The sequence below is a fragment of the Indicator indicator genome, chromosome 2 (genome assembly GCF_027791375.1).
Source record: "Indicator indicator isolate 239-I01 chromosome 2, UM_Iind_1.1, whole genome shotgun sequence".
Taxonomy (NCBI): domain Eukaryota; kingdom Metazoa; phylum Chordata; class Aves; order Piciformes; family Indicatoridae; genus Indicator; species Indicator indicator.
Genome location: NC_072011.1, coordinates 21,585,776 through 21,608,330, shown reverse-complemented (window position 1 = coordinate 21,608,330; position 22,555 = coordinate 21,585,776). Strand labels below are relative to the sequence as shown.

General features: G+C 40.0%; 1 protein-coding gene across 1 annotated transcript in view; it reads left to right on the top strand.

Moving 5' to 3' along the window:
- LOC128977863 (SAM and SH3 domain-containing protein 1-like) overlaps window positions 1-22,555 on the top strand; it is a 574,598-nt gene that overhangs the window by 471,394 nt on the left and 80,649 nt on the right. Inside the window, exon 2 of the mRNA XM_054395558.1 lies at window positions 11,193-11,321. Coding sequence (XP_054251533.1) covers window positions 11,193-11,321 — 129 coding nt within the window. The remainder of the gene's footprint in view (window positions 1-11,192; window positions 11,322-22,555) is intronic.

Sequence of the window (22,555 nt, the reverse complement as noted above, 5' to 3'; positions counted from 1 at the left end):
AGGGCTACATCTGTGGGGCGCACAGTACCCTGTGCCACTGAGCCCGGCAACCAGGGTAGCTAATTTCTGTATCTACTTCAGGACAGAGGAGAGTCCCTGTCATGCTGTGCTGTGCAGAACAGTACTTTTTCACACTTCATGAAAATGGATTTTGAAATGAAGACAGACATCTCCAATATTCTCCTTCTTCCTTTCCAAAACCCTCAGATGTAGAGCAGGAGAGCATCTGTCTCTTTGAAGCAGGCCGCTCAAATGGCACGTAGAGGAGTAAGTAGTTGTACTTACAGTCACACCCATAACAGCAGAGCAGCATTTCTGAATGCGGAGATGCTCATCGCGGAACTTGTTACTGTCCTGAATAAAGGTGCAGTGCTGCCCCATAGCTCTTGCAGGGTAAGTGCAGATGAGGCAATAGACTCTTCCAGCTATAAGAAACCTGGAGTGACTGCATTCCCAATGAGTTTTCCTGAGTACTGACTTCCCTGCAGAATGGGAAGGGGCTGTGCTTTCTCCTCTGCTCTCTGGTAATTATAGCTGTGGGGAAAGGTCACCTGCAGGTTTTGGCTGCCAAAGTGGTGAAGAAATTAGAGAGAGTAGGAAGAGGTCTCCTTATTTATTGGTGCCAGTACTGCTAGGTTTCAATGAGCTAGGTAGGGGAAGCTGTGGTCCTTAGAAAGTGCCAAGCAGGAGATCTGTTGAGGATTTCAGGCCTGGTTTGTGAAAAGGGTGGGGATAAAAAACCCCAAACCCAGAGAAATAGAAATAAAGGGACAAGGAGCACAGAATGGTGTGCTGAAAAAGCAAGATAAAGAGGTGGAGGGAAAGAAGGATAGGAATTTTTTTTTTTTTTGGTGAAATTTCCTTTTTCTGAATATGATATGTCTTGCTTGTGCCAAACTGTGCTGGTGAAAAGCACAGCAAATTTTAAGATAAAGATGGTTATTCTCACTACCATGGCACTTGGGGGGAAAAAAAAGGAGGGGAACAAAGATCAGAGTGTCACGTGACAGGATCTGTAAGAGTTTCTTAGTGTTGGGGGAGAAAATGAAAAGCAAACATTTCAGATGCCAAAACAGATGTAGCACATTTTATTTGGAAAAACTATTTAAGGAAGAATTGTTTAAGGGAGAGAATTATTTTACTAAACAAACAATTGCTTTGCTTTAGGTAGGGAGGTGAAAATTATATTAAATATTATTATACCCCTGTACCTGTTAGGAATTGTGTATGTTGTGTTTAAGGAAAGAATGAATTTGGGCAGTAAATACGTAGGGTATAGAGTGATATAAAGGTTTTACTGCCATGTGTTGATGCAACAGAGATTCACAAATCCGAAGGGTAGTAAGTGTCTTCCTTACAGTTTTATGATGTTAAGATACTTCATTTACAGATGAAAAGAGTAGATTAGAATAAAATCCCATATAGGTCTAGAATATTAGTGTACCAGTAGAAGGTGGATATTGTTCCTGTTGTTCATGTATGAAGGTTAACTTACAGACAAACGGAGGTGCAAAACCAGTAGAAAAATAATTGCCTATTCCTAAAATAATATCGCCCTTCAAATAATTCTCAGAATACTCCAAAGAGTATGTTCATGGTGAAACTCTTAGAGAGTCATAGAATTGTTAGGGTTGGAAGTGACCTCAAGGATCGTCTAGTTCCAACCCCCCTGCAAACAAAGTATTTCCTTCACCATCAGCACCATCGTGTTTTTCCCTTTGGTCTTCACTCTAAAGCCCTGAAGTTGTGAAGAAAGTATAACGAAGTCTCTCTGGAAAGGCTTTCTGAATGTGAATTTCACATAGTGGAATCATTGTTAGATAGGATCTCTGCCTTTTGTTCATTGACTTAGTACATTTGATTGTTTCAGCAATGCATCCACCTATAAGGAATGCATTGGTATAAAGCAGAAATGAGTTTTGACTAGCTTGGGCAGAAACATGACCAAAGTTCGATTTTTTTTTTTTTTTTTTGGTGTGTTTTTTTTTTTTAATTGGTGTTTTTTGGTTTGGTTTGGTTTGGTTTTTGCTTTTTATTTTTCTTAATATACCATGCAACTTTACCACCCTGGGAAATAAAGTAAACCAGACTTTCTGAGCTTATGCAATTGTCCTGAATTATGGTTGTTTTCTTAGTTTTTCTCTTTAAATATCTAAATAATTTAAGGTTTTCTTGTAAGGTTTTTTTTCACCTCAGTTACGCAGACCCAAATGTCAGAAAAGATTTCTTTTTGTCATACTTCGTTACTACTAAAGAAAATATAGTAATTTAAATGAGACATCTTCACTATTGCACTTTATATGGCCATCTCACTGAGATAAAAAGATTTATTTCGTCATCTACTTAAGATGCTTGGCTTTTGTGTATCTATTTTGTAATACTCTAACTTAACCCTAACATGAAGCAACCCTATAACATACACTATACTTTCACATTCTGAAACAAGAAATTCATCTCCATCTTCTTGGTGGTGCTTTAATCACATATACTTTCAGTTTTTTAATTCTTGCCATTCGTCTATGTACCACTTGTTTCCTCTCCAAGCGTGTGTGTGATGAGACACACTTTACTCAATTTGAAAGAGACTCTCAGCAAGCACAGAGTGCAAAAGGAGGAGTCAGTGAAAGCAAAGGAAACAAAAGTAATGAGAGATGATGTCAGGTACAGCTATTACATGGCTTAAGGAGTTATTAGCGTACTCTGTTTTATAAGCTGGTAGTGATAACCTATGCCCAACTGCTGACCAGCCTGGTGGGTATGGTGGCCTGGCAGGTTCTGAAGCAGACAAGTTTTGAGTTACATTTTGATAAGCTTTGTGCAGATCACCTCAGGGAAAGGAGGATAGAAGAGAATGTACTGTTATTATGGAAACTGGACATTAAGGGTGTTTCGAACTAAGTACTCATAAATAAAATTTGCACGTAATCTTGTCTGTCAAGATAATAAGTGTGTGAAAGAGCTGGTTCTACTTGTGATAAATACTTTTTAAGTGTGTTGGAACGTACATTTGCATAGAACTTTTTCGTTAGCTTGTATACATATATATACGTGTGTCTACATATGCACACACACACACACATACACTTCAGTGTTTTTTACATAGAGGACTTCCTTGGTTACATACCAGAGAGAGCGATCCCAGTAGTATGCTTTCAAATTGATTTTATTTTACAAAGGAAGGGGGAAAACATAAATCACATTCAGAATGCCTTTCCAGAGATGCGTTGTTATACTTTCTTCACAACTTCAGGGCTTTAGAGTGAAAACCAAAGGGAAAAAAATGATGGTGCTGATGGTGAAGGAAATACCTTGCAGAATTTTGAAAAGGGGAAGAATTTACTTTGTAAAAACAGGACAAGGTTTCATATAGCTCTGTGGTTTCATATAGAATTTCTGGGTACAGAGTGCCTGTGCTCTGTACTCAGTGGGCTATATCAGTTATTTCAGATAAACTGCTGCAAAAGCTTTTATATCAAACTGTACCATTGTGCATTCTACTTATTGTACAGATTTTCAGACTCTTTTAGGCATGCTGTAGAGTCTGACACAATTTTATTAGCTCTTTTTCTGTAACTCTGTAAAGCTGCATAGCTTGATGACTCAACCCACAGATGCCATAAAAACTGATGGAAAGTCTTCTATTGAATTGGTCTGATCTGTGTGTTCCTTGTTCTTGCAGTGTCCAGCCACAGAGAGGTCAGGGGAACCGTGACAACTCTTCAGCATCCTCTAAAATAGCTGTTCTTAATATAAAAATGTCATGACTTCTACACTCACTTATTTTATGCCTTCCCCTGAATATCAAGGCCGCCTGGCCTCATACTTCTGTCTCATTCACATTTCTGACCTCGCTGACTGTCTGGGCAGACTTTGAACCTGTCACTTCATGGATAGTGGAATTGTTAGTTCTGCTGAATAGAAGATTGTCCTTTTTGAGCCTTAGGAAATGAAAAGGAATGTTTCTCTAGCAGCTTGTTTGGTTTATTTTTAATGGCAACCATTTGAAGCTAAGCCAGAAGCAAAACATCAGCCTTATTCCTGGCAGAAATACATTCCTAGCAAGTGATGAGAGGATCAGAAATGTGTAACAGATAGAATTATTGTGAAGCTCCACAGGTTTTCCTATGGATGCCTGTCCTCATTGTGTGAGTCTGTATTACTGTAGCAAATTGAAATGCAAGCCCTAGCCAGAGAGGTGCATGCAGGCTTGACTCTTCTGTTTTGAAAAAAGGTTTGGATCTGATTTAAATCTGTGTTCGCAGAAAGAACTGTGGCAGAATGTGAAATTCAGTGTCTGTCTTGGATTAATCACCTGTAGTCTGAATTCATGTATTAGTACAGGGAGGTGGACTGCCAGTCCAAAGTTGCCTAGGGAAGGACGTGCAAGGTTCTCAAGCTTCTATGAGCCTGTGTTAGGAAAAAAAATACCTGAAAAGTGTCCTTGCTTTCTAGGTAAGCTAGTTCTGTTTAACTTCAAACGTCTCGTAAGATGTGAGCTATGTAGATGGATAAATTTTGAAAACTGTGTTTATTAGGCACAAGTATGTTTCCCTTCAGCAGATGTTCTCATTTCACCACTTTTTTGGTCCCTCCTCCCTCTTATCCAGCCTTCTCCCTGAACAGGCCTGTTTGCCCTGGCCCATGTTCTGGCTTTCATTTATGTACTTCTTACAGCTATCCAAACCAAAGGTATTACTGAAATGCAGAGTCGTGTTTCACAAATTTTTGCTAGGCATGCTTGTTAAGATCTAACTGCCAGAAATAAACTGCTAATATTTGCAGTAGCTCTCCACACAGTAGTTCTGTGTTTCAACCACGGAAATGGATTTTTCTCATTTTGAGCTGTGAAGGTCAAAAACATGCCTTTGTGAAAGAGTGTCTTCACTTTGTCAGTGCCCTTTCCATGTAGATTTATAGGAGAAAGATTCCACCCCTCCTGCCCCCCCAGTCTCTGATCTGTTCCTTAACTGTCCATGCATGTGCTGTGGCCAAAGCTAGAGGGGTTTTAGATTCAGAACTTTTATAGTTGTGTTGTGTGCTGTAATCTGTTTTACCATGTGCAGATGGACACCCATTTGCCTTGCTGACCAAATAGGCTTGTAGCATGCACATCTCTTTTTAAATTTTTGAGATTCATGCAGTTAGATAAATTTCACCCAGCAGCTTAGAGTGTGAGCCCATGTATGTGATAATTACGACCTCTTTCCTGGCATTCCTAACGCCTATTGGAATATGAGGAGGATATGTGGAATATGCAGCTCTGTCATATGTTTTTCAGAATCTGAGATGGAAAAGTACAAACTCAAATAGTATTCTTGATAGCTTTTTCTGAAGCTCTTGTTCCACACAGAAATGTGTGCATAAAGTATGTATGCTGTGCCAGTGCTGAGTATTTGGGTTCATATGCAGGTTTATGTGTATGTTACTTAGCCAAATTCAGTATACTTCTGTAGCTAATAGTGTTTTTATTTTATTACTATTATTACAATGTGAATGTATTTTTACTTAATTTTATTGACAGCAGAGATCTTTGGCAAATCGTTTTTCTTCTTTACACTTTCAGATGTCAAATACAAAGGATTCTGCCAGCACATTAAACTAACTGATGTGCAGTGACCGATAAATCCCAACTTTATAATAAGTGTCAAATCGTTCCAACTTTTCTTTGTAGTCACTCCATTAACAGGAGTCCCAGTGGATTCTTTTGGTATTCACATGCATATCAGAACTAATTCTGTGGGAATTCCAGAGCAATTCATCATTTATTCTGTGTTCTATGATGCTGAAAAATGGTGCATGCATACGTTATAAGACGGAAATTTTGAAACATACGTGACAGCCAAAAATAGAAATCTGAGATAACTCCTGTTTTCATTAGAATATTTTATTACATTTTAATTTTACATTTAATCCTTTAAAACTAGTGGGTGGGGGTTATCCCTAGCTGCTGGACTATTTTATGGAAAGATCTCAGGCAGTAGTAAAGTCTGAGGAGAAAAATGTTGTGACTTTTTATGACTAAATTGAAGCATTTCAGGAATGGTATTTCTGTTCAGTATTTTTATTGTTTATGAATTTTTTCCACCAGTGAAGATCTGTGGGATTATGTAGCTGGAACATTGCAGTTAGTATGGCAATAAATACAACAGTCTTCATGGTAGGGCTTTGGTCAACTGTTAAATTTGTAACAAAATGAGAGTTTGTTATGAGGCCTTGTTTTTAAAAATAGTACTAACCTAAAGCAGTTAAGAACACATGAGTGACTACTGAATTACAGGTATATCAGTAAGAGTAAATTTTGAAACTGTTGGTTTTTTTCATTGCTCACATACGCTGTTCTAAATATGGGACCTGTCTACATCAAAAAGGGACATATTGACACATAAACAAAGTCGCCTTATAAATAGCATTGGCTTAGTATTTTTGGTATCAAATAACTTTATACTTTTTCCTACATGCAAAACTAAAATGGCAGTCCAGGTTTGCTTAGACCCTGTTATATCAGTATTGGAATTGAGCCCACATTGTAGAGCTATTAATAAAAATGAGCAAATGTACAGACTTAGGTTTTTATTTCTATTATCTTAATCCTCTAGGTTTTGGCTTGCATGTGAAAGCAAGAAAGCGATAGAACACTTGATAGGCAGAGTGATAGGACAAGGGGTAAGGAGCACAAGCTAGAACACAGTAAGTGTTCTGTTAAAAGTACACAGTAAGGGAAAACCTCTTTACTTTGAGAGTGGTAGAGCACTGAAACAGGCTGCCCATGGAGGCTCTGGAGTCTCCTTTGCTGGAGACTTCAAAAACTCGCCGGGACACATTCCTGTGCAAACTGATCTAGATGAACCTGCTCTGATAGGGGAGTTGGGCTAGATCATCCTGGGAGGTCTTTTCCAACCCCCACACTTCTGTGAAAAGGAACATGGGCAAATTAACATTAACTCTTATTCTTTATGCATCAGAGTGAAACATTTTAAAATATTATGAATTATGAATGCTTTTTTTGATCTATTTTATTAATAATGCTGAGGATTTTTAAAAAGCATTTTGGACAGTTCCTTTGGCTGTCTTTGTAAGGAAACGAATGACTTCTCAAACTGGAGCTAACATTTGCATATAAATATTTATTAAATATTAAGTTGAAAACAAAATAGAAATGCAAAGCACACTGGTGGTGTTTAGAACTGTTTGGAGAAGCTGGGGGGGAGTCAATTTAATGAAGCGACAGACAAAATACCATAGTTCAAAATTCATCATATGATTAGCTTTGTTTGTGAGTTGATTATACCGAAAGTAGGATTTCTCAGCCATTATCAGTGCAGCAGAAAAATGAAGCATCTTCTGTTGTTTTTGTTTTGTTTAGTTTTGCCATATTTTTAATGGTACTAGAAGAATGAAGGAGAGGTATTGAAATAACTATATGCAGGGATAAAACTTGATAAATCAGATACACAATCCTTTGTTAAGTTATGACATTATTTCCTTACATGTGACATGAGTGGATGCTGCAAGGTGTGAAGTACTTGCTGTCTTTGGCTGGGGTTCATTTGTCTCTCTCTATTACTTTTGGCAAAAGCAGTGCTTTCTGGATATCCACATTCATAAACTCATAAAAGAAGCTCTTTGCCACAGAGACAAATGATTCAGTCAGCATTTCTCACTACAACTTCCTGGCAAGCTGAGATGTAAATGCAAATGTTTGTATTTTTGTTCTCATGTATCAAAGCTAGAGACTTCAACCCCCAAAGCTGTCTGCATCTAGTTAAGAGGTTGCATGCTGCTTTTGGTAGGGCAACCCAGCAAAAGTGTGTGGTAGGCTTGCAATGTCTTTTAGTTTTCAGTTCTCCTCTCTTAAGATGTTGTGGGTTTTTTTCTGTTCCTTCATCTTTTTTTTTTTTTTTTAGATTTTAGGCTTGCTTTCACACAGGACTAGTCTTCCTGGGGAAAGCTGTCGTGAGCTGCATTTGGAGCACAGACCCTAACGTATCGCACCAGCAGAAATCCCTTTACTCAGTCAGGCTGATGCCTGCAGCTCAACTTTTCTGGACTGTGTAGCAGTGGTGGACCTTGGTCACTTCTGAATAGGTCTTTCTTTGCAGCCACGAAGTCACTAGTGGTGGGGCCACCCACATGCTTTGGGCTTTAGTTGGGGTACTGCAATCAAGCTAATTTTGCTCAAGGGACAGTTACAGGCCTTTGACCTTGTAGAGACCACGTTTTTAAAAAGTGCAGTCAAATGCATGCCAGCATAAGTGAAAAAAACTCTGGAGCACTTGTTCAGCTTTGTCTGATCCATTGCACAGCGCCATTGCTATCCTGCAAGCAATCTGTGACCACAAACTTGAGGAGATACTTGAGGAGAACATGTGAAAAGGAGCAATGGAGCATGCTGCTATCATCACCTCATCTCAACTCCACTCAGCTCTCAGCTAAGCTGGTGATATGTTTGGATTTGGAGTGTTTCACTCAGTTGCAGAGTCATGACTTTACTGTCACAAGTTAACCTATTTCCAAGCAGGTTTATTGTATGGAATTTAATGGTTTCCAAAATTGAAGGAGGAGATGGACTGATAAGTAAATAGGCAGATATCATATTATTCTGATAATAGTTTCCTGCCTTACCCTTCTATCATTACTGTTTCTAGATCCTACACTTTGAAGTGGCAAAGCTTATCAAGGAATAAACGAGCTGTGGCTGGGGAAGATACTCCAAAGTGGAATTTTTAGTAACCCTTAGAGGAACGTTTGTTACGATGGAGTGTTTGGGATTCAGGTGTCATCTCTTTGGAAGTCATACAGATTTTCTTATTGCCTGCCGCAGTGAGCAAATGAGGTTTAAGTTTTGGAGTTGCTTTTTGTGTTTGGTGTTCACTTTTGTCCCCAGCGTTGCAGCACCAGTTGCCCCTACAGAATGTGCAGATGCTGTGAAAGCAGCTTGCTGTGTGCATGGGCTCAGCCAGCGGGCCCTCAGCTACTGGAAGTGTCCCACTAGACAGGCAGGTGTGTGGAGCTTCTGGCACAGGCAGGCCATCCTCAGCTTGTTGGGAAGCAATGGACGGTGAGGAGGTGACTAAAGGAAGATGTATGCTTGCTGACCACTGAACAGGTAGTGCTGCTGATGCAGTAGAAAGGGAAGGTAGCACTGTTGCTCTCTCAAAGGTGGTGTTTTGTCCTCATAAACTATGCATGGTCTTAGTGGTGTGGAGAGTTGTTTGTCTGAAGTTCTGGAAAGTCTGAAGTTCTCAGAAATGTGTTTGCACTAAAGAAACCTGACCTTCTGATGTTTGAAACATCACCTGTATGAGACCTTTGGCAGGTTGAGAGAGAGGAAATACATACCTATGTATTTTTTTACGGTATAGAGGAGGGTGTGTGTCTAGACAGATATTTAGTGTAGTTATTTTACTTCTTCTGCTCTGACAAGTGATGTGCAAGTTGTTTCCCACCTGTAGTGCACACAACAGTTTTAAGTTTTTTAACAGTTTTTCAGCACTGCAAGTTGTTCTGAATTGTTGGGAATGTAAGCTGTACAAAATTTCTTTGGGAATCTGAGTTACCTATTGCACATGTGGAATTGCAGTTCAAAAAAGCAGAGAGCGTGTTTCACAGACTCTTAAGGGTTACTAGACTTATACTTTGATTTAAACTGATTTTTTCCAAGTTCTCTGGAATTCATACTTCATTAGAGCAGGTCTTCCTCCAGTATAGTTAAGAACCCTGAGAGCAGGACCGTGTGCTTATTTACCAAATGGCAACAGCTTCAGTAAGGTCTGGTTTCTAATTAAAAGGTTTCCTCCTAGCTCTTATGCTTAAACTCTGTATTGCAACTTATGTTACATTATTCTAACTTATGTTAGCATTATGATTTTTAATGAGTTCATGGTTGCATATATTTTTCTTAATATTCAAGACATAATTTTATATTTGTATGCATTGCATCTATGAGCAGCAAGCAAGAATGAACAAACAAAGCAGTGTATACTTTTCTTCATTCAGAATACGTGCAAGGTGTAGATGGTTACCTTTTAAAGAATGTATGCAATGATGTGCTCTTTCATAGATTAGACAGAGAAATAAAAATACTCCATCCAATCTTTTGGACCTATTTTAAGTGGGTGCATACTGTACCAAAAAATTTGCTAATTCATCCTGCCCACACCCGTGCCTGGTCCTCTGTGGTGTAAATATCTGTAGTTTAGAAGGATTTTTCATGCCAGTTAAAACTTGCCTAGTTTTGTTTCATTTTTTTACTTTTTCAAGTATGAATTTTGACGCTAAATAACAGATGATTACAATTAGATTTGTGGCTATGACCATTTAGATAACAGGGTAGCAATCCTGCCTAGCAAAGCAGACATTTGGGACTGCACAAACCATGTTTTCACCCCCAGTGTATCTTAAAAGACTAACTAGCAGTGTCTTTGTGGGTGGCAGGGGAGGTATAGGCTGGATATTAGGAGGAAGTTCTTCACAGAGAGGGTGATTGCCCATTGGAATGGGCTGCCCAGGGAGGTGGTGGAGTCACCATCACTGGAGATGTTCAAGAGGAGACTGGATGAGGCACTTAGTGCCATGGTCTAGTTGATTGGATAGGGCTGGGTGATAGGTTGGACTGGATGATCTTGGAGGTCTCTTCCCATCTGGTTGATTCTATGATTCTATAAATGTACCTTTTAAAGTCATTTGGCTGGAATTGTTTGCAGTCTGATGGTGCTTGCAAGCAAGAAGCTTAATGTTTTAAGTTGCTGTCAGTCTTTGACAAGGAAGGCAGGGCTACTCAGAAGTAGATAAGGTCAGTGAAACATCTGTAATGACTCTTTATTGGATGAATGGGCAGCTGCTTGGGAGAAACAGATGTAGGTGGTATGGAATTGAGGCAAATAGTGCCTGTGGAGATATTATTCTGTGGCTGTGTGTTGCCGTCCTTGCCTTTTTTCACTGTATGGGAATTAGCAAAGTCCTGTTTTGGAAGAGCTGCTGTGGTACTGCAATTCTCAATTGTCCTTGTGTGCTAACATGCTTGGGGCTAGGGACTGAGAGGATGACCTAAGAGCTGTGTATTAGATATGCTGCAGGGAATGGGGGTCTTCTTCAGGAGCTGTGGTGTTACCTTTGAATTAGATTATTTTAATTGATTAACTTTTTTTTTTTAACCTTTTTTTTTTTTTGTCTTCTCTTCATCTCTACCATAGGATGGGTCACTGGGAAACATTGATGACCTGGCACAGCAGTATGCAGACTACTATAACACTTGCTTCACGGATGTGTGTGAGAGGATGGAAGAGCTGCGCAAACGGAGGGTTTCCCAAGACCTTGATATGGTATGTAAAGAAATTATGGCTATTAAAAAATGATAGCCCTTTGTGTTCCAGATAAAGAATCAGTATTCAGCTTGAAGAGTTCTACCAAGCAAAATAAATGTATGTGATTGTGTTCATAAACACAAATGTTTCAGCCAACTCAAAATTAAACACTTGGAAATTATCAGGATTAGGGTTTTTTTCCTGAGCGTTACGATTCATTAAGCCTTGGAGTCTGCGTGTCTTAGTTCTTCTTTAGAATTCTTTTGGCTTGCACACATTCGCTTGCAAAACTCAACTCTTGGAGGCAAGATAGTGTCTGATGAAAGCATCGTTTCCTTGCTCTAAGATGTTCCCAGCATGAGCACAGTGAACCTATGTGATGTTTTTCAGTGGCACTGTACAAACTGTTAAAGTACTGCTTCTCGGAACACCAAGGTGCAGATACTGGTTTCAGGCTTCCAAATGTAAGAAATCTTAAATTTTGTGAATCCTTTTCCATCATTATGCATTACAGAACCTGGGCTATGTTGAGTCACTGAGCCTATCAGGCTGGAAGGAACCTCTCAGGAGTTCCCTAACCTAACCTTTTTTCTGAAAGCAATGTGAACATTGAATTCAAACCAGGTTGCTCAGGATTTTGTCTGATTGGGTTTGAAGACCTCCAAGGACGGAGGCTTTGCAGCCTTTCCGGGCAACTTGTTGTAGTGCTTTACTGTCTTCATAGCAAGCTTTTTTTTTTTTTTTCTGATATTCTATGAGGTACCCCAATATGAATTTACACCTTATGTCTCTCATTCTGTGCACCAGTGTGAAGAAGCAGGCTCCATCTTTTCGGTAATCTCCCAATAGGTACCAACAGGTTATTAGTAAGTCTCCTTGAAGCTGTCTTTTCTCCATGATAAATCTCCCATCTCTTCTTGCAGGGCAAGGGCTCAAGTCCTTGAGCTGACCTGGTCGCCTTCCCCCAAAACTATTCAAGTTTATCAATGCCTGCGTACCATGCAGAACTGCAGGGCCAGAGGTAGTGGTCCAAGAATGGCCTGAGAGGTGCCAGGGAAAGTGGAATAATTGTTTCCCTCAGTCTCCCGGTTACATCGCTGTTGACGTGGTGTGGGATGTGGCTGGCTGTTGCTGCTGCCCAGGCATGCTGTTGGCTCGTGATAAGCCTACTGTTCCCCAGGCCTGTTTGGCAGAACCCACTCGTCCAGACAGTCAGCCGTCAGCCTGTGCTGGTGCATGGGCTTGCTCCTGCTCAAGAGCAGGACTTTACAGTGGTCCAAGTTGAATTTCATACAGTTCCTGCCAGGCCACTCTGAATGGCAGCCCTGCCCACAAATGTGTTGACTATTGATGGTGTTTCCTTCTTGGGTATCTAACAAGATAGGCCCCTGCACTACTCTGCTTGTAACTGGCCTCCAACTATGGTACATTAAACACTACTCTTAGAATCCAGTTAGCCACTTACTCAGTTGCATAGACTCCTTGGGGAATCCCACTTTAGCCAAAATTAATCTACATGCAGGTGATCTCCATACCTCATTTTTGTTAGGTTTAAGAAGGTCCGTCACAAAAATATAGTGTGTTTTTACTTGTTGGACAATTTCTTTACTGTCCTGTAACATTAGTGTTTGCCACTGCTTAGGGCATGTCTGTATTTCTGTTACAGATTTCTGTGCTTTTTTTGTTGTGAACTTCCTGGGTTTTTGTCACTTACGGTTTTGCTATGTTGGTAACTTCTGTACAACACATGGAAACCTGTAACTGAAATATGGTTAGTATTTTTACTGGGGCACATGCTGTGGCAGAGCCAGCTTGGGGTCTGATCATAGTTCTGCAGTTCCTCTACAAGATCAACTCCTTTAAGACAAATTTGGAAACTGAAGTCATGCAATTGTGACTTCTACCTTTGCTTTGCTAGATCCTAGCACTGAGTAGCAGCAGGGAGTGGTTTATGTCCTTTCTCTAGCATCTGTACCTGATGACATGGATTACTTAAGGCTACTTTCAGTTTTGGGTTTCCAGTTTAGCAAATGGGAGGCTTCCAGAGCTTGTATGGACTATCAACTTCGGTTACACAATGAACACCTGCAGGATCAAGTCAGAGAGAGTCATCTTCTCTGCTCTCTGAAGTTTGCTAGTTCCTTCTTTATTTTTAAATGAAAAAAAAGTTCACATGTATTTTGCAGATCTGTTGCTGCCAAGAAGTTCCAAGTGTTAAACAAAAGGTTATTGCAGGAAATCCTTTTGTAGGCAGACCCTTGAGGCTTCTGTGCAAAATCCTGGTTTTGTGAAAATCCCCACTCTCAGCATGCCTAGTATTCTGGGTAGCTGTTGGCAGCAAGAAAACCTCCTTTCTTGGTGCTTTTGGAAGGCAGCTTCTGAGCTGGGTAATGAAATGTGCCTTATGGTGGTAGAGGACTCCCATTTAGACAGATGGGCCTAATTTGGCTCCCTTTGCTTCAGAAGCTGCAGAAGCCAGGCTGGGGAAAGCCATGCAAGCTGAATTAATTCACATCAAAGGTGCAGAACTTCATGCTGGTTTAGATAGATGTGAGCTAACCCAAGACAGATCAGTGAGTGATGCACTAGCTCATTCTGCTTAAGGGAAGCTGTAGTCTGCAAAAGTGGCTGTGTGAAAAGACATCCTGGAGATTCCTCTTCAGTGGCTCTCATACTGAGCTCACTATAGTAGTCCAGTCATGACTTTTGAACTCAGGTTAGAGAGAAGATACTGCTATTGAGACTGAAATTACTTTTTTGCTGTATCCATCACCACTATGATACAGTTTCTGTACATCAGATAGCAATTCTGTTGATACCACATGAGACTATAGACATCAGCTGACGCACAACAGCATCCCAACAGTGCTGACTGCAGCTGAAACTTGCTTTCATCAGTCTTGACGTGGGTACACAGGGAGCAGGAAATAGCTGTGTTGACTAGAGTGCGTTTTCAGTGTGATAGAGTAGTATGCCTGTGCATAATCTGCTGTAGAAAAAGGACTTGGTTTAAACAGCAGAGCTGCCAAAGTTGTTACCAAAATGCTAGTATGAAAGACAGAAGGGAAGAGTGTGTGTTGTGATACTTTTCCTCTCTTTACAGCTCGAGGAAAGGTGATATATTAGCAGAGGTTTTGGAATAGTGAGTGGGTTGTAATGCTGGGGGAAATGCCAGATTCAAAGCGTATCCCAGGTATTCTATGGTAGCAAAATATATGCATCAGATAGCAAATGTGTGCAGCCCCAAGATTATCATGCACTGTTATTATTGGGCTCTTAGCCTAGCCTGGCTTTGCTCTCCTATACCTTGCTCTTCTAGCAGGGATGAGGAAGGATTTTGCTGTCTATATACCCTCTCTTCCCATCAGTGGTGTTGTGCCAGAGCCGAAGGTAAGAGCAGTACTTCTGTTCTCTTCCCTGTTTCCAGCCCTCCCCCCACTTTCCCCTCCCACCCACTCTGCTTCCAGCAGCCTGCTTCCTCCCCTTAACAAAGTGCCACAACAGATCAGAGCTGATATGCGTGTAGTGCTAGTACAAATATCCAGGGTTTTGCTAAAGTGAAGGTTACTTAATCATGAGAAGTGTGTACCTTATGGTAAATCCAACTTCTGCACAGAGATTTGGTCAAAATGTGGAGTAAGGGGGCAGGGAGGAGAAACTGTTGACAGCTATCTCAAAACTGCAGATCCCATGTGCAAAAAATTTCATAAAGCAAAAATATGGGGATACATCTGTAGATTTTATAATCATGAAAGATCAGGCAATCAGCAGCTGTAATATAGATGGGAGACTGCAGCTTGATTTTCGGATGGCAGTTCTGATGCCTTCCTCTGAAATGAAGTACGAGTGATAAATAATCTGTAGCAGAAACATGAAAGGCTGAAGTCGGGTTTGGAGCTGCTTTTACTGGATGCTCTGAACAAAGGCAAAGAGTGGGTCACCCCAGGGGTTGAAGCCTCCCCTAAAAGTTGTACAGAGAGCCTGTCAGGAGGAGCAGTGTAAGAACAAAGAAGTGCCTGAGCTGACAGAGCTTTGCCAAGGAACATGTACTTAGCGCCGTCTCACCCAGATTGCCCTCTGTGGCGTGTCCACTGAAATGACAGAAATATGAACTGGTCATTGCTGTTTCTGTACAGTTTGAAATAATTTTAAGCTGTTAGGCAGTGAGTGTTGATATCTTGATTGTATATTGTACTTTCTAATCAACTTTCCAACCTTTCCTATGGGATTGTTGCCATTTCAGTCCAGATATCTTGCTCTGGAGTTTAATTTTTAAAAATCACTTGGTAAAATTGTTTGAGAGAGCAGCACATCTTGTAACAAAACAGTAGCTGCAGATGGAGACAACCACAGAATGTTTTTTTCAAATGGTAGTGCTGTCAAGGATTGTTAGTTGTCTCTAATAATGATAACTGCTTTTTTGCGTTTGGAATTTTGCCTCTGTTTTTGTAATGGAGAATGTGCTTGGGTTTGGACATTAATGTTTGTGAACAGCATGGGAGTTGCCCGCATTTCCCAGCATTTGGCCTATTCCTGTGAACCACGTTGGTTTTTGGCTGAGGAAGAACTGCACTTGCAGTAGATAGAGTGGATTTTCAGACCCAGAATGGATGTGTCTTTGGTGGTGTGGGGCTGGAAATCTGCTAAAATGCAGTTATGGCCAGAAAAGTAACTCTGAGGATGGTGCCTTGTTCATATCTGCTTCCTTTGTGTCTTTGGGATCATATCTGCCTGGCTCACTGACAAAACCAGGTTTGCCTTGCCTGTCAGCTGGGCATGGTATCATTGATAGAGCTGTGAAAGAGCAAACTGCATTCTGTTGTCTCATCTATCACTGCCAGCAGCCAGCTAACTGCTGCTGCCCAAGGTCTGTGTTGTAGCTGATGATCTTGAAGTCAGAGAACAGCTTGAGGTTTTCTAGTGGGCTCAGACAGCTATGGTTGTAGCACTGAGAAGTTCCAGTAATCTTTTGACTTGCAAATTGCATACATTTTAAAATGAATGCCACTGTACACAAGTATACCCCCATTTCCACCCTTTTTTTCCCCCTCCCCTTTGTTTTCTCTTTCCCCCCCTCACGTCCATTTAATTAATTTTTATGTGTAAAAGGGGAAGTGTTCAGAATCTCCCTGTATACATGGTGGGTAAACGTGCGTTTTGACAAACTGACTTGCCTAGTCCCATGTGGTTTTTATGGTACCTGCACACATGCAAAGTCCAAAACCAGAAATCAGCGTAAAACCAATATAAGTTTCTTGCCCTTCTGACCAACATGTGTGTAGTCCTCCTAAGTCTGTTGAGCATGGTTTTGAACGACACTTAACAAGTAGTTGTTTGATTGCAAATGGAGCTATCATCAAGATAATGTCATCACATATAAAAGGTATTTGTCCAGCAAGGCAGGGTGGAAGGAAAGTAGCAAAAGTAGAGTAATTAGTGATTTGAGTGATAGAATAATTTGGCTATAAACTTTCCAAAGGTGTCTTTGGCTGATACAGTACTGCTGAGTAGCAGTATCATAAGACTACTTCAGAAATAAGCCAGCTTTCACTGAAGGAGACTAAAATACCCAGAACTGTTGTAGTCAGTGATTGATGTGTTTAAGAAATCTCTGCAGGAGTCAGCCACCGAAGCTGGAGTTAAGATGCTGAACATCTTTTTTGGAATCATCCTGTGCCTGCTGTCTAAGCTGGCTCTAGTCACATCTGCTGTTCCTTGCATGTTATGTACATTAAATAGTAACATAGACTGCTTCTTCTCTGACATGAAATGATCAGCTCTGCTGCTCTGCTTTGCAAATGAAATACTGCCTGCCTTTACCTTTGTCCTGAGAGGACACCTCTGTGTCTTGCTGGAAAGGATCCCACTGTTTTGTTTTGTCTTGCTAGCTGCAAGAGGCCCTCCAAAGTAAAAACAACATCTGAGTTGGATTAAAAGGTATCTACAGCACAAAAAAACCCGAACTTGAGAATACACAGAGATAAGACATTCAAATTTTGGAGACTTTCCAGACTTTATCAGGCAAACACACAAAAGAAAAAGCAACAGTAAAAAGACATGGACTTTCAAGCATTAAAAATTTTTTTCTTCTCCTCTTTAGCCTGTAATAGGGAATTTTGCCTGAATGAGATGGATAAAGTAGATTTACATGGAAAATATACAATAGAGTGTGTGTGCAGTCTTGGTCTCTCAACTTTTATTAGGCTTTATCTTTCTAAGTTAAATTCATAGCAAGTTTTTCATCATCATTTGAGCTTTTCAAAGCTACGCACAATGGAAATTCTGGAACAGATGGGCTATTTCTAGTGTCTCATGTATCACACACCAAGACAGCAAAGGCATTTAAATACAGAGCTAGCGTTAAGCATGAAAATAAAGCAAGGCTTGTTCTATACACAGCAAAGTGAATACTGTTCTTAAATGGTTGTTAGTCCAGTTAGCACTAGCAGGCTAAGTAAAAATCTCTCAACTTGCTGTAAGTTAATGATCTCCAGCAGTCTTACCACTGTTTTTGTTGGAAGCTCATTTATGAATAATCCTGTAAGCAAAATGTCTATTTATAGGCAGAGTTTATAAGCTGGAGACTTAGCAGACTGCACAGCTCTAATGGTTTGGGTGACCTTGTCTTCCTTTCCTTTGATTTTTTTGGAGCAGGATCTTTAGTTTAACACTTCTGGTTTTCTGAAAATGTACTTTTGGCAATACCAGAGTTCTGGGATGTTTTTTAAATGTAAATATACTTTTAGCATCATCTGTAGTGATGTTTGTGTCCCTTTACATTCAGCAGGACCTTTACTTTGAACCTGAGATATTTGTACTATGCTGATCTTTTATCCTAGAAGCAGTGCATATCTGCTTTAACTGACAGACTAGATTTGTATTAACTCTGTGATTTAATCTCAGCAGAACCTGAGGACTTTAGGCAAGAGAGGAATTGGTTAACTAATTTCAGCTCCCTTTGTGTATTTTTTTTCCCTCCTTTCTCCCCTCTGAATTTAAAAATGACAGCAAAAATGGAAACTTATGGTGTTGTGATATCTTCACCATTAGGTAAATTTCACTGTAAATGATATCATTGTTAAAAAAAGAAAGCAAATTAAATTGTCTTTTAAAAAGGTGCATCTCTGGGAGAAGAATAAAACCAAATTAAAAAACAAGCAAACAAACAACAAAACCCCCACGCAGACAACACAAAAACCCCCAAGTTAAAACAAACCAACCAAAAAAAACCCCGAACCCAAAACCCCCCACCACAATCCAGAAACAAACAAACCAACCCTCATCCAAACAACGAAACCAGCAAACAAAAAACCCCACCAAATAACTCAGGTGAAATCAATCAAACTCGGTACTGAACACTTTCTGTGGCATGCTGCCCAGCTTGCCATTTGCATATACTAGAATTCCAAAATAAGCTGCTGTGTGGCATTACTCTGAGAAGGACAGCAATGTGTATTGGCTGGGTCAGAAGAGTGTCAGACTTCTGTGATGTAGTAGCAGCTAAACCAACAGCAGAATTAACCTAGAAGTTATAATGTCTTGTATTTAGATTATTCCTCTTTGCCCTTGTATAGCTTCAGCTTGACTCCCCATGGAGCCTCTATGTAGTCTATCTGCTGACTACAGGTCTCCAATCCACCTCCATGTACTGAAAACAGGTGACAGCAGTGCTTCAGGTGTCAAGTGATTGTTAGGCTAGCTTGCTCTTTTAAGTCCTTGGGGAGAGGCACAACACCATGGGTCCTCAAGGAACAGTAAAGATACTGCTCAGGACAGAAGTCTTGAAGTTAGTGAGGTATTAAAAAAACGCACTTGTAAGAACCGTAACAGCCATGCAGGTCATCAGGGAAAACAAACAGGTCTTAACCAAGAATAAATCAGAAACGTGTTGTGATGAGAATGAGAAACACATCAGAGTATTTGCACATCTGGATGTGCTTTGGAATGTCTCTTTCTCCATAGCAGAAGGATGTTCCTCCAACAAAGATACTCAGAGAAAGACAGGCCTCCATCTGTTAATTCAAAGCAGTTGGGTTTTTTGGGTTTCTTTTTGGGTGTTTTTTGGTTTTGCTTTTTTTCTTTGTTTGTGGGGGTTGTTTGGTTTTTTGTGTGTGGGGTTTTTGGTGTGTGGGTTTGGGTTTTTTTTGTCTTTTTGTTTGTTTGTTTTTGGGTTTGCCAGCCTGGCCCTGTTCTTGGTGGTGTGGGTTTTGATGCTGCACAGCTCCTCTCCTTTGATCTTAATGTTGTTTACGTTTCCTGTTTCGGCAGTGTAGCCTGAAGCACACAGAGAAATGCTCTGTTTCAAGCAAGATGGTCTGTGAATTTTGCGTTTGAAGGAGAACCTCGGCAGTTTGAAGAGTTGCTATTTGTTTGCTGATTGCTTAGTCTGTTTCCCACAAAATAATGAAAAGGAGTGGCTATCATCTGGAAACCCCTCTTCCTGACTCCCATGTGTCATGCATACCTTTTGATTTATATTTCTTGCATTTCCCCCAAGAGTTTAGATTGCAGCTGTATCTTACATAAAAGAAAAAAGTAATTTGGCATGACTACCTCCAGATTTTTCCTGATTCTTAAGTCTTTTTTGCCTGTTCAGGCAAATTGAGTTGGGGAAGGCAATAATTCTGTAAAAAAAGATACTTGTGAAAATGAGTGGGTTAATCGTTTGCAAAAGGATTCGGGTTGGGTACCTTAACAGAGAAATTAAATTCTTGTGTTATTGGGTATGATGAACAGAATCAGTCACAGATGAGAAACTAATTAAGAAAGACATTGAATGATTAGCAAAATTTGGAATTCACAATTTTCTTATGCAACATGCACTATTAATGTTTTGTTCATGTGTGCCTTTTGCCTGTTGCAATTGAAGTTCCTGATAAGACCACAGTTAAAATTGTTTGGTTTAGGCTCAAAATGAAAACCATGGCAGTATGGTTGTGTACCCAAGCTTTTTAAAGGATGTAATGAAAATAATGTCTGCAGGAATCATGTCATGTCAATGGATATAGGTGTGGAAAAACATACAAGCTTGTCTTTGTATAAGGCTTAATTCACAAGCCATCCAGACAAATTAGGAAGATATAAAAGCTAGCAAAATAAAAATCAAAATTTGGAAGCTTCTGTTAAGACAAACTAATGAGTATAAATTAAACAGTACTTGAAAAAAGTCCATCTCCTCTTCACTTCTAAGGGGCACACATTTCAGGTATCAGTCAGCTTCCCCAGACCCGCTGAGGTTTCTCCTTGTTCTGATATCCCAGCAAAGGTTAAGCCATAGTTCAAGTCTATTTTGACAGAAGAGAGCTTTTAAAGTTTTGCAGCATGTGGGAGGTGCTGAAAGTCATGCAAATGAGAAGGAGGAAGTCAATCAGAGTTACTTTATTACGTTCATGCGGTTAACTGTGGAAAGCTACAGAATTGGAGCCTTCAGTTGCTGCTCTACACAGAGGCTCACAAAAATGTTTTGTTTTTAATTTGTGTAGCACTTTCCACCCTTGGAAACTTTTAAAACCATTAATTAGCTTTTGTTGCGTCCTTTGAGGTTGGTAATTTTAGTCCTATTAGGCCTCACCTTCCTGAGGCTCTGCTGTTGATGAAGATGTACCTATGTCATTCCATAATTCCCTCTCTGTAACTATTTTGCGACAGAGTAGTGTGGAATTTATAGCACGTTCAGGACGACTAGTAACAGACTGGCATTAGTCTGGATCTGTCCCAGTGTAGCTGTAAACAAATACTGACCATACAATTTAATTAAGCAGTGCATGGGCAGCAAGTCACAGACAGTCTAGGTGACCTCCAACTGAAGCCTGAAGTCCAGTCCATTAGACCATGCTTTAAAAAATGTAAATCAGATATATCTTAAAATGGTGCCAGAGTATTAACACTGTTCCTGATCCAGCGACTTTCAGAGTCCTACCTTCCTGTGGAGGTCTACTGAAGAGTCTAGCTCTACTGATGAGTAGCCCACTGCCAGTCATTTCTTCTTCCTCCAATCCTGCCTCCACTCTAAACACTGTCTGAAGTATAGCAGGGATAAAGTAAATATAAAAGCAAGGCAAAGAGCTGTGTTATTTCACTGTGGAGTGGGCTCTCATTTCTTCAGCAATGCACTGATGACTCTGGAATAATGTCACTTGGTGATGGATGAGAAAAAAGAAAAGCTATTTCAGTAAGCCCCAAACTAAATATTTTATTTTGAGCACCTGTGGTAAAGCATGAGAAATGAAAGGTATAGTATGCAAAGCAGAAGGGGAGATGGTGGTTTGATCCAGTGGTGTGGTTTTCTAAACCAAAGTTTAGAAAGTTCTCCTGTGCCTGAGGAAATTTGAACTTTTATCTCTTATCTTGAATCAGAATGCTCTGCAAGTTAATATTCTATAGTCACTTTAACCTTATCTGTTGATCAACCTATTAGGATATATAAACAGTTCCTGGTGTGACAATGGGAATACCAGTGTCTCATCTTCCCAGTAAGCATCTTCTCCATGAAGTAGTGAGTCTTTCCTTCTTCTCTTGCAGGTTAAATAATTTAAATATTTTAAGCACTATTCAGCAGCCTTATTAGGAATGGACCAGAAATACGAATCTCAGCCTAATGATCTGCTCCTTTCTTGTTATTCTATGTGTTTTTGTTACTTCACATTGGAATGATACTCCAAAAAAAGAGTCAAGCTGCTGACCTGCTGGCAAAATTCCAATTTATCTTTCTGGGTTGCTAGTTTTGACTCCATATTAGACAAGAGCAGGGAAATTATCTTTCTTCATCTCTTTATGAGTAGCCTCCCAAGTTAACAGCAAGACTAGAACTTAGTTTAAAGGTAGGCTGGGTGAGCACTTTGGGGGACTTTGTAACTTTGTTGTTCCTCTTGTGAACTGAATTATGTTTAGGCTTAGTGGCTAGATTTTGGTGTGGCTGTTGAATTGGAGGTGGTACCTGTAAACTAACACCTTTGCTCCTGAAATATACAGATGTCTTGGAGCAGTCATCCTAATTTGCAAAGAAATGTTAACCTTCTTCAGAGTTTCATCAAACAGTGGAAATGGAAAGACACAATGATTTGGATCAGCTCTTAGATTTGTCTTTGGTAACATGGAAATACGAAGTATCTCAGAAAGCCTTTCATGACAAGCCATAGGTAGATGCAGAATATGTGTTGTTAAAAACAATTTAAAAAAATACTTTTCTCAGTGGTTTTCAGTTTGGCTACGGTAAAGTTATTGCAGAAGATAAGTAGCCATGAAGTCTTCTA